The 13,664-nt window shown below is 32.8% G+C and overlaps 1 protein-coding gene across 1 annotated transcript; it reads left to right on the top strand.

Moving 5' to 3' along the window:
* Positions 1-10,775: 10,775 nt before the first annotated feature.
* On the top strand, positions 10,776-12,302 carry LOC128221679 (dopamine receptor 4-like). The gene has a single exon (XM_052930279.1). The coding sequence runs from the start codon at positions 10,776-10,778 to the stop codon at positions 12,300-12,302; it is 1,527 nt and encodes a 508-aa protein (XP_052786239.1).
* The last annotated feature ends 1,362 nt before the right edge of the window (positions 12,303-13,664 follow it).

Raw genomic sequence — 13,664 nt, 5'->3', positions numbered from 1 at the left:
TGTGTAAACGAATTTTTACTAATAAATTTAAGCTAATGAATAAATGCTTATGAATGGATGTAATGGAGCAAAGACAGTGCATGAATATAATTAATATCAATAAACAATATACGAATGAGTCAATCAAGACATGAATGAATGAATTGGGGGGTCGTTTCTTAAAGCATCTAAATGAAAAAGTTCAACTAAGTTGATAAAAGAGCATTTTAAGAAAACTAACGATGACTGTTCGTATTCATGGCCTCTCAAGTCTAGACTCAGACCAGATAAAGCAAACTTTTTAAATAAAAAAACACATTGTTACTGCATGCGTTTACGAACAATGATTAAAAGACGTTCAAAAACATACGTGTGGTTACATATACAACAATTTTACCATGCATACTTTAAGTGAAGGGGACTTAAAGTATTTAGCTATGAGTCTTGAGGCTGAAATTGACTTGACTTGAGACCAGTCGTAAACTTTGGTCAAGATTTCTTTCTCAGTGTGTGTATACCACGTGATAAATTGCGTCATAAATGCTACGTCGGAAGGCAATATATGGTTTCGAATGGAGACTTTAAACAAAGATAACTTCACTATTTCTTTACCATTTTAAATGAAACATAGCGCAGTCTACGCCGCTTACGGAGCCCCACCTTCGGTATTTAACCAGAGCTTGATTGAGAGTTTAGTTTCTTAAAACACTTGACAAACCTTTTCACAAAACGGCCGTCTGACAGAGCACTGTCAAAACATTATTTTGGAAACAGGTTTGTCGAAGTGTTTGATGAAACTAATCAACTTATCAAACTTCGGTAATAAAATGAAGGCGGGGATATTTAAGCGGCATAGACTGCCCTTTGTTTTATTTAAAATGGTGTAGTAAAAGAAAAGTTATCAATGTTTAAAGTCTTTATTTTAAGCAAAATGTTGCCTTCTGACGTAGCATATATGACGTAATTTATCACGTGGTATACACACACTGTTTCTTACGCGAAAAAAATATAGCCGGTAAATCCTTTCTTATCAATATATTGGTGTCAAATAAATCAAATTATAAATCACCCCAAAATTTTCTCTTTGTCTAGCTTTCTTGAATGTTTGTTTTATTATCAAATAGCATATCAGTTAAAAAAATCCCTTTTGTGCATTGAGCACCAAAGAAGACTTGTTAGCCCAATTCAAGAAAATAATGATTCTTATAACAATATTATTAAAACTTGAGCTACATACTTGACTCAATAATTAAACTTTTTAAGAATTTTTTGTAAATCGTTACGATAAATTTTCTGTCAAAATGAACTTTTTCTTTTCTTTTTTGCATTCTTGCAGAAACATATTATGTGAAAGAAAAGATCAATCGGTGCGCATGCCGCCACGTGTCATTTATGAACATGATTTCAATTACCATAAAGTTTATTACAATACAATAAAACAATTATTGATTATCAATCACCTAATTGACGTAAATCGGTAATAAAACGTAACATTCCATACCTGAATTGTCTGCGCACCAACATTACAAATACCGGTCAATGTGACTATTAAAGTCACCAAGAGATATCTCAAAATCAGATTCATTACGTCATAAAACTAGCGAAAAAGTAGTCCGTTCAAAGAACTCCTAATTTACATATTAGCCATCCAAAACCATGAAATGTTTATTTATTTCCAAAACAAACCACATCTTTGATGTATGTTTGAATGGAGACTGAATTATATGGAAAAAAGTGTAATATTAAAAAGAGAAAGACAAGGAGAGCCATTATTACTATTCATATACGATGAGTTTGGATTGGCATGGTAATTATGGGTTGTCAGTTTAATGGTCAAACTTGGACACTTGTTATGGTAAATTTATGAGGTTTTCGCCATATCCCTTGCAGCTGGGTCACTGGCTCTCTACATCTGACCTAGCGTTCACCCAAAATTATTCATTTAAACATTGGAAACTGGGCCATGGTTTACAGCACTAAGCTTACGATGTTTTAATTTATAGCTTTTTCAGTCATTCCATATTCTATTATTTATTTGCCGTTGTAAATCAAATTGTTAAGTTATTATGATATCTTTGGTGTACATGCATCTTTTTGTCACATTTTGACCGTATAACTAACACTCCCCATTTAAAGTAATTATTCACGTGTAAGGGTTATGATTCTTCTACACTGTAATTTACCCATTTTAGATTTGAGCTGAAATTTTAAAGCTGCACTCTCACAGATGGTAGGTTTTGGCATTTTTTATATTTCTTTTTGTCTTGGAACGAGCCAATTTTTGCGAAAATCCATGGAAACAAGTGATATATGACTGCGGACAACAAATTAGGTCGCAGATTTTTATATTTAAGTTCAAAAATTATGTTTTTTATGCATTTTTCTTAATCTGTTAGCCTAAAACATTGATTTTTGAAGGGAAATATGCAAATCTGCTATCTGATGTTTTGTCAGCAATTCTTTATCATTGGTTTGCAGATATTTACGCAAAAAATTGCTCTTTCAAAGACAAAAAATAAAAACGTTGTAAAAACGGTAAATCTGTGAGAGTGCAGCTTTAATAGAGTTTTTTGCTTTAAAAGTGATTCATGCTTTCAGATATTTTCGCAAGGGCAGGATCCGTACTAACTAACGACTCTGAGTTGAGACTCAATTAACTGAAATTCAAAATGTCACGCATTTTCTTAAATGTACTAATGTTTCATAGCATGGTGTTTGTCCGGCTTAAGCCAGGTGCCATATTACAGCATTCGTAGATGTTTTGGTTAGTACCATATATTGAAGAAACGTTTCTTTCACTTAACAATGACAGGTAATAGAACCATCTTTACTATACACGTGTTTTATTTACGACAACATGTTTCGTAGATTTATTTACGCTATATATGTTATGTTATGTTGAGTTTATAGCTATGTTAACTCTATGTTTTAATATGTTGAGTTTATAGCTATGTTAACTTTATGTTTTAATATGTTGAGTTTATAGCTATGTTAACTTTATGTTTTAATATGTTGAGTTTATAGCTATGTTAACTTTATGTTTTAATATGTTGAGTTTATAGCTATGTTAACTTTATGTTTTAATATGTTGAGTTTATAGCTATGTTATCTCATTGTTTTAATGTGTTGAGTTTGTAGCTATGTTAACTCTATGTTTTAATATGTTGAGTTTGTAGCTATGTTATCTCTATGTTTTAATATGTTGAGTTTATAGCTATGTTATCTCTATGTTTTAATATGTTGAGTTTATAGCTATGTTAACTCTATGTTTTAATATGTTGAGTTTATAGCTATGTTATCTCTATGTTTTAATATGTTGAGTTTATAGCTATGTTATCTCTATTTTTTAATATGTTGAGTTTATAGCTATGTTATCTCTATGTTTTAATATGTTGAGTTTATAGCTATGTTAACTCTATGTTTTAATATGTTGAGTTTATAGCTATGTTATCTCTATGTTTTAATATGTTGAGTTAATAGCTATGTTAACTCTATGTTTTAATATGTTGAGTTTATAGCTATGTTAACTCTATGTTTTAATATGTTGAGTTTATAGCTATGTTATCTCTATGTTTTAATATGTTGAGTTTATAGCTATGTTATCTCTATGTTTTAATATGTTGGGTTTATAGCTATGTTAACTCTATGTTTTAATATGTTGGGTTTATAGCTATGTTAACTCTATGTTTTAATATGTTGAGTTTATAGCTATGTTAACTCTATGTTTTAATATGTTGAGTTTATAGCTATGTTAACTCTATGTTTTAATATGTTGAGTTTATAGCTATGTTAACTCTATGTTTTAATATGTTGAGTTTATAGCTATGTTATCTCTATGTTTTAATATGTTGAGTTTATAGCTATGTTATCTCTATGTTTTAATATGTTGAGTTTATAGCTATGTTATCTCTATGTTTTAATATGTTGAGTTTATAGCTATGTTATCTCTATGTTTTAATATGTTGAGTTTATAGCTATGTTATCTCTATGTTTTAATATGTTGAGTTTATAGCTATGTTAACTCTATGTTTTAATATGTTGAGTTTATAGCTATGTTAACTCTATGTTTTAATATGTTGAGTTTATAGCTATGTTAACTCTATGTTTTAATATGTTGAGTTTACAGCTATGTTAACTCTATGTTTTAATATGTTGAGTTTACAGCTATGTTATCTCTATGTTTTAATATGTTGAGTTTACAGCTATGTTATCTCTATGTTTTATTATGTTGAGTTTACAGCTATGTTATCTCTATGTTTTAATATGTTGAGTTTACAGCTATGTTATCTCTATGTTTTAATATGTTGAGTTTATAGCTATGTTATCTCTATGTTTTAATATGTTGAGTTTATAGCTATGCTAACTCTATGTTTTAATATGTTGAGTTAATAGCTATGTTATCTCTATGTTTTAAAATGTTGAGTTTATAGCTATGTTAACTCTATGTTTTAATATGTTGAGTTTATAGCTATGTTATCTCTATGTTTTAATATGTTGAGTTTATAGCTATGTTATCTCTATGTTTTAATATGTTGAGTTTATAGCTATGTTAACTCTATGTTTTAATATGTTGAGTTTATAGCTATGTTATCTCTTTGTTTTAATATGTTGAGTTTATAGCTATGTAAATATAATAGATTATGTTTAGTTTATTGCTATGTAATGTGTATATTATGATGTGTTTTTTGCTATGTAAACTCTATGTTTCGGGGTTTATTGCTTATAAAGTCTATGTTATGTTATGTTGATAATATTGCTATGTTAAATCTATGGGGGGGGGCGGATTTATGCTGAACTCATTGCTATGTAAACTCTATGTTTTGGTATATAGAGTTTATCGCTATGTTAACTTAATGTTATAGTAAGTAAATTTATTTTATATTGTTGGTTTAGAGAGCTATATGTTATATTATTTCATCAAAGGGAGCGGATCAAACATATGGCCGCTCCGTGCCGTCACGTAACGTCATAATTAGTTGACTATTGGAATGAGCCGTTATAACAAGAGCTTGCTTTATATAGCAATATTTCCAAATGTGATTATATCTCTTTATATACATCGAAGATTATATCTCTTTATATACATCGAAGATATTTGTATATGCATTAAAGAAAATTTAATTTGAAATGGTTACAGTGTGCTTAGAATAGCTGAGTAGATTGGGGCTCGACCAGTGTTACATACGACTACGTTGAAGACTCCTAGGGGCCTTACGCAATCGGTGTGCATGGCAACTAAAACCTTTGACACCACAGTATAGATACTCCTGTATGATGCCATCGCCGCCATAGCCGTGAAAAACATCATTTGCCGCTGATTTATTCATGGGCGAAATTATCAAGGTGATGACAGGATGAAAAACTGGTCGTGTAACGGGTTATAAAAGTAGTAGTAGTAAAAGTAATGTCCGGAATACACGGTTAGTCACGAAGTCTTAGTCGACTATGAAGCAATGTTGTTATAACTATTAGTTGTCCAACGCTCACTTCGAAATTATCCAAGTAAAACAGCATACAAGTTTTAAGTGTTTTATTTGATTGTGATAACAGTGGTAACAATTCCTTTTCACTAGTTTAAAATGTTCATATATTTTGTAATTTTGATAGGAAATCCTAACAGAGGTGTATCCTCGACGCTTGTCAAAACCAGAATCCTGTTTTATCCGTATCTTTTGGTCAGTATCTACCACGTCACTGTCACAAGGCTATTAATAAGTTAATATTACATAACTTTTTTTCCATGCTGGACCGCCGCATTTAGAAATAAGACGTTTTAACAACAAAATGCGCTTAGGGCGACATGCATTAAAGATAAATATCTAAAGTATGTACTTGTAACGTGGTGGATACGTAACGAACAAAAGAACATTGTAAAATTAATATGCAATGTACATTTGAATATTGCAAAAATATATATGTATTCTTATAAAATAAAATTCAGTGACTAAAATGCTACAAGTAAATTATTGCAAATAATTGGCGTTGTAGCAAAGGCAGTCTCCAAATTAATTCGAGTATGAGTACTAACTGCAGAATACAAACAAACTGACAACGCCTGATATATTGTACGGAGGACTAGCGGATGAGGGAAGGGGATGGTGCCCAACTGCCTTGTGCCACCCTTTAATGTGTCCAAAGCTAACTTTTGCATAACAATACCGAGATAAAAGAAATAAAGATCACACACCAAAATGTATTTTTACAGACTAAAAATTGCCATACAAATGCCTGGGGAAAAGAGAAAATACTGCAAATAAGATGTTAAAATTTCATATATTAGAATTAAAAGCATTTAACCAGTCACTCAATAAGCTATATTGCAATTCTTTTTTATTAACAAATCATCTTCAGATATGTTTCAATGTAATGTTTAGGGTATTCTTTAATTTTATCTAGACAATGGTAAAAATGTTAAAAGTTGGTGTCTGCTGACCCTATGTAATTTTGGCATCATTCGAAAGGTATGATTACATAAAAATAAATTATGTATCTTTAACCATTACAAATAGAGTTATAAATATTTTTGATTGTTCTTTTTTTCACTTCTAACCGGACGTAAAACGTCAGTCCTAAATCAGCTTGTGACCAATACGTACGCACGCACGCACGCACGCACGCACGCACGCACGCACACACACACACACACACACACGCACACACGCACGTATAAACACCCCATTAACACATACAGACACCACACTCAGACCACACACACACGCGTATAAACACCCCATTTACACATACAGACACCACACTCAGACCACACACACACGCGTATAAACACCCCATTTACACATACAGACACCACACTCAGAACACACACACACACACGTATAAACACCCCATTTACACATACAGACACCAAACTCAGACCACACACACACGCACGCGTATAAACACCCCATTTACACATACAGACACCAACTCAGACCACACACACACACGCGCGCGTATAAACACCCCGTTTATACATACAGACACCACACTCAGACCACACACTCACACACACACGTGAATAAACACCCCATTTACACATACAGACACCACACTCAGACCACACACACACGCACACACACACGCACACGCACACACACACACACACCAAAATTGCTTTACCGATAAATGATGGGATTACCGCCTTGGAACGGTCAGTGAAGCAAGAGTTCACTGGAACAAGAGTCTACTAGGACTGGGTGAATAAACTGGTTGGTATGGCCATAACATCACATTTATCAACATTTAAAAAATATAAAAATATAAACCTCATTGGATGCGATATGTTTTGGTGTCAATAAACGTAAGTCTTGAGAAATTGACTTACGTCGTAAGTGTGTGTTTGACATAAATATTGTCAAAACTAATAAATAAATCAAATTAAATACCGATTCTTGATGTGTGTTCGCAGTTTTTTGTGTGCTTGATGGATTGCTTGATCGTTTTGTTTAGAATAAAAACTAGTGTTTGACACATTTTATGGCGAAAGTAATTTATTTTTTTAATGAAAACTGGAGTGTGAAGGATCGTTTAACTTTTTCTCGATGCACCTGTTAGGTTTAGGAAGAGTTGATTGACCTATTTTGGTGCAGCTATGTATTTGTTCTGAGCCAAGTAGTAGACGATGAACGCGTTAGTATTTTTCAAGTCTTCCCGCGCTCATTGGCCCCGCCGGTGGTACAATTTTAGACCAATGGGGGATGTATTTTTTATTAATATGAGATATCTGGCATTAGAGGTATTAAACTTAATATTAGGAGAAATATCGTTTAAAAGACATGTCGTCCCAAACCCTCTGCATCCCCAATGAAAATAAATTAATACATACACATGTATAAAAAGCATAAACTTTGAGTGCTTAACCTTTAACAACTAACTAAATGATTCATTTATGGAAAATATTAATTACTGATAACAAGATTGCAGTCGTGTATTTATTAGCTGAAAACATACAAATATTAAATGAATGGTGGGTCCTAAATGAGTAATAGTGATCATCTATCGTCTCATTAGGTAGAAATACCGTGTATTGATTGTGGTAAATCTTTTTGGGGAGTTAGAGTGGATGTTTAAACAAAATATATTTCATTCTAATACATGCTTTAGAACCATTGTTTTCGATATGTATTCATCCTTGTCGGTAAATAAAAAATTGAATTAATTGAATTAATTGTGGTACTACTATTTCGTTTCAACCAGTCAATTTCTTGTTTAAATGACTTACTATCTCGTTGCAACCAGTCAATTTCTTGTTTAAATGACTTACTATCTCGTTGCAACCAGAAATTATCTTGTTTAAATGACTAACTATCTTGTTGCAATCAACAATATCGTGTTTAAATGACTTATTTTCTTGTTGCAACCAGTAAATATATTGTTAAAATGAGTTTAAATGAGTTGTGAGATAGGGGATTTGTGCACTACTTCAATTAAGTATGTGTACATTGAACAAGCATAAAAATGACTTAGAAACTAGTTTAAACAAGTAAATAGAAAAGTTGCGAAACACTTCTTGAACGGGTATGTGTTGTTTACGTTTTGTGCACTGCGTCATCGAAGTATGCGTTCATTGAACAAGCATACAAATGACATAGGAACTAGTTTTAACCAGTTAATAGAAAGATTGCGAAATATTTCTTGAACGGGTACCTGTTAGTTTCTTTGTGTGCACTACGTCATCCAAGTATGTGTACATTGTACAAGCACACAATAACTTAAACGATAACACATTGAACGTGATTTATGATAGTATGAATGAGCCTTAAAGGACACAATTCATAGCTTATAATCTACAAGTATAAGCACACCTAAACGTCTCGTTTTGCAGCTTCTCTTCCAGGGTGTTAAATGAGCAAGAAACAAGTCTGACTGACACACATTGGCTGCCGTATACCGATGCGAGGTAATTGATCTCTGTTAATGTTTCTGGTTAATGCAAATATGTTTCAAAAAATCACTTGGAAACCGATTAGGAGTAGCTGTGTCTTCGAAGATTCTTCACAGTGAGATGTATTGGCTAAGTGACTTTATTTGAATAGGATCGGCTGTCTGTATTAAGCAATGATAACGTTTAGAGGCCATATAGCATCAATTATATGTTTGTTTGTGACTGTGACAACAATTGCAACACAGACGAATACACAATATAAATTCACATTTTTTGGATGTTCAACATTTAATGGTTAATACATTGGGCCACAGTAAGAAATAAATCTCTCACGTTTAATTTAGGAGTGTTTTGTATAATTATGCTTATACACTAAATAATTAGCACCAATGCCTTTCCAAAAATAAGCAAAACTAATAAGCCAATATGGATGGCTTTACATTATAAGACTAAATGATATAATTGCAACTATACAAAATTAGACTGAGTAGGTGTCACTGGCGGGTCCGGCGTGGGAACGAGTGATTGGGGCGGTCTGGATCTCGTGTTGTCAATTTAGTAAAAAAAAATAATGCCCCTTTAAGATGCCATAATGCATCGTTTTATACTTCAATTAGCTACCATGTTCTTGGGGGACGCCCCCAAAAAACTATGATCATATCTGAATCACCAAACTTTTCAGGGTTGGTGGAAGGTGCGTAAGTATAAAGTTGTGCCCCAACATGCGTAGTAATGGTTAATGTTCGGATAACAGCATCGGTACGGTCAGTGAAAACTTAATAAAAACTTACTGGGGTTTTACAACAGGAATGGTTTCATAAAACAGCTTAATTCATATCCGTACTTAAGTCAATTTTCTTAAGTCTTATCATTCATGTTATATAATCCCTTTATGATATTTGAAATTCTTTATTTTCAAGAAATTGATTTGGAAAAACATAATTTTAAGTAAAATAAAATAAAAATTACAATTCTTAAATTTTGAATAAATGAATTATGGAAATTGACTTAACTTAAGAAATGCCTAAATATTTTTTTATGAAAACGAGACCTGCTAGTTAAATTTTTATGCGTGTTAGTTTGGGAATGGGAGTTACAAACATATGCCTCTCATTGGCCGCAAATACTTAAATTCCCTATTTGAAGCAGGACTTGAAACGTAAAATCAATCAGGCACTGACTTTTATTAGATAAGATGCGGCCTTTTTTGTTCATAATATTCATCATTGACAACAGAAATAACTATATCTAAAAATGATTTGAACAGCAACAGATTGAGAAAACATTTTGAACCACGTAACACGTATACAGTGCTTTGGATTTTACCTGAAATTAGATTATGTAACTATGTATCACTATTAAGATAAAAAGGTATGATATCACAAGGACTAACAATTTCGCATGGCATATGGCTTAATACATTTTAAGCATCTTCAAACAAATATACTAACAGTGCAGTAAAACAGTGAAAAGTGACAGTGTTTTTATATTAAATACCAAATGCAACTCCAAGAACGTATATGTATAATCTTAACAGTCAAGAGACGATATAGAATATGACAATTGGCTAATCTTTGAGATACTAATCAAACAAACAAACAACAACTACACAAGAAGGAAATGAAAACAATTTTGCAATTTCGTGAAACTTTAAATATAAAAAATCCAACTATGAAAAACGCAAAACAGTTTGCAGAGAACAAGTATACAGTCGCTGAAATCTTACTGAGAAAACCGCATAGCAATGATGCAGAGAACAAGTATACAGTCGCTGAAATCTAACTGAGAAAACACAAAAAAGGGTGCGGAGAACAATTATACAGTCACTGAAATCTAACTGAGAAAACTCACAGGAACGATTCAGAGAACAATTATACAGTCGCCTAAATCTAACTGAGACAAACGCATAGCAACGATGCAGAGAACATATTATACTGACACTGAAACTAGGGAACTACTACGCCATCTTAACGATGAAAAAGCTGTGATTGTAATTCCAGTAATGGTCTTCATGGCATGTCTGATGATGATGGGAATAATCGGCAATTCTATGGTATGCTTCTACTACGGCAAAAGAACAAAAACTACGAGCAACAGTATTTTGATATGCCTTCTAGGGTTTATAGACCTCTTCAGTTGTGTGTTTTCAATTCCGTTTGAAATCATTGACTTACGATTTTTCTTTGACTTTACACTCACAGGAGCTTGTAAGTTCCTGAGGTTCATGAACTACTCTGCAGCAATTGGAAGCGCCTTTACTTTAATGCTTATAAGTATTGATCGATACAACCACATTTCTAGGCCTCTTAAACCTCAGCTTACAAACAAACAAACTCAGTTCTCGTGTCTTGCTATAGCTTTCATCACTGTGCTGTTTTCTTGGCCAGCTATTGTAGCGTTTAAACCAGAAGCAGTTGAGGTTCAAAACGATTATGGTATTAACATAACTGGCCATGATTGCACAACGGATAGAAGTGCATCATTTCGTGTATATATGTGGATATTTAATGGAGTGTATATGATTTTTTATGTTGTTACTGCGATTGTTGTGTTTACCATGTATTCTTTCGTCGCCGTGGCGTTATACCGACAGACAAAGTTTAGAAAGAAATACATCAGGACAGGTTCTAAAACCCTGAAAGAGGAATCCAAAATTGAGGCGTACGATTCGGAAAGAGTTGCAGTCAATAATAACATTGAACTAAACGAAATGAAGCTACGGGGTTCTTGTAGTTTGTCAAGTACTGTTGGGAAAATAATCCCTCGCAGAAAATATAATTCTGAGGGTATCAGGAACACACAAGAAATTGATGACGTTCAACTGACCAACATCAGATCAAACAAATTTGTTTCGATAAGGAATAAGTCGCAGCAATTGGAAACCGGCAAGCCTGAAGAAATAAGGCAACACATTGACGAAGGTGCACAGCATGAAACAATGGGAATTGTTGCAATTGAAAACATAAGACCATCTACACATATTTCCACTGTAATTACAATAGGTACTTCCAAAAACATTCAAACACACGAACGTGAGACAATACAAGCTGATAGCATACCAAAGTCACCATCTTCTAATTCCATTGGAGATACAGATGCAACTAAACGAAGGTCTACCGGCAGTGAGCGTGCAAGGGTTACAATAAGCAAAATAAGACAAGCTAATATTGAAATCAAAAACATAAAATACACGGTGATGATGTTCGTAATTACTGGTGTATTCTTGCTAAGTTTTGTACCTCACCTAAGCCTGGTAACCTGGAGGTCATTTGTTCAATATTACGAAGGAGAATCTATGTCTGACGCAGCTTTAATTGGTTTCAACATTGGAATTAGGTCAACATTCATTAACGCGGCTGTAAATCCTTTGATATATGGCTTCTTTAACACCGATTTCAGGCGATTTTTCTTTCGGTCGTGTTGTCTCTGTTGCCGATTATAGGGACGCCATTGTATGAAATATTGATATAAATCAAGCACATATTGTTTTCTTATCTGTTATACTAATACTAATGTTGAATTGGTTTGAATGGTGTATGCCGGAAGACAATATCTTTTGATAAACTTTTTTAAAACAATTATTCAAATCAAAATAATATATCGGTTTTAACATATTCATACATCGGCAAACACACATTTTGAAATAAATTCCATTTCTTCCCATTATTAAAAGTGAAAGTTTACCCATTTTTAAGTATCACTCTTGAACTGTTGTCTGTACCAAATTCTGACGATTAAATATTTTTCTTTTGTTCGTGTTGTCTCTGTTGCCGATTATAGGATGGCATCGTATAAATATTAATAACGAAATAAATAAATCACATATTGTTTGTTTATTTTTTATATAAAAATTGTTTTAATTGTTGAATGAAGTAAGACACTATATTTCGATACACTTTAAATTAGTTCATTTATATCAAAAGTAAATACCGGTTTAGAAAATATTCATACGTCGGTAAACAATCTGAAGGGTCATTTTGAAATCATTTCCATTTTGTTCCCATTATCAAAAGCGATAGTATATCCATTTTGAAGTATCACTCTTGAACTGTTGTCTGTACCGAATTAAAAAAAGTAAAATTCTGACGATTACAGATTGTGTCGCTTAAAGCTGCACTCTCACAGATTGAACGTTTTGACAACTTTTTTATTTTTTGTTTTGGAACGAGCCAATTTTTTTGCGAAAATCCATGGAAACCAGTTATATAAGACTGCTGACAAAAAATGATCTCAGATTTTTATATTTAAGTTCGAAAATTGATGTTTTATGCATTTTTCTTAAACCGTTAGTTAACCGTAAAACATTAATTTTTGAACGGAAATATGACACTCTGCAATCTGACCTTTTGTAAGCAATCTTATATCATTGGTTTGCAGATATTTACGTAAAATAACGATCTTTCCAAGAAAAAAAGTTAAAAAAGGCAAATCTGTGAGAGTGCATATTTAAGTTTGAGAAGGCTGATATCAGTCATATTTGCATGATGCGCAAGTAGAGCATGGGATATAACAAAATTTATATCACAAGTTAACGTTCGGTTTAAAACCTCTCTGAATATTCGATATAAAAAGTAATTATTTAGTCTGAGAGGGATGTTAATACTGTGATGCATCGAATATGTTCCCCGACTGTAGACCACAAGTTCACGGGTTCGAACTGCATGGAATAAGGTTTCATTTTAATAGTGTTTGCAATGTTGTTGCACTCGAAATATTCAAGATGGCGTCCATGATGGCCACCATTAGGTTCAAACGTTCAGTATTCGTTTATTTTGGCTGAAAGACTGTATTGGAGTTTAACGGT

The sequence above is a fragment of the Mya arenaria genome, chromosome 16 (assembly GCF_026914265.1).
Source record: "Mya arenaria isolate MELC-2E11 chromosome 16, ASM2691426v1".
Classification (NCBI taxonomy): domain Eukaryota; kingdom Metazoa; phylum Mollusca; class Bivalvia; order Myida; family Myidae; genus Mya; species Mya arenaria.
This window is presented reverse-complemented; position numbering and strand designations above follow the sequence as displayed.

Coding starts and splice junctions, on each gene's coding strand:
- LOC128221679 (XM_052930279.1), top strand. CDS start 10,776: ATGCAGAGAACATATTATACTGACACTGAAACTAGGGAACTACTACGC.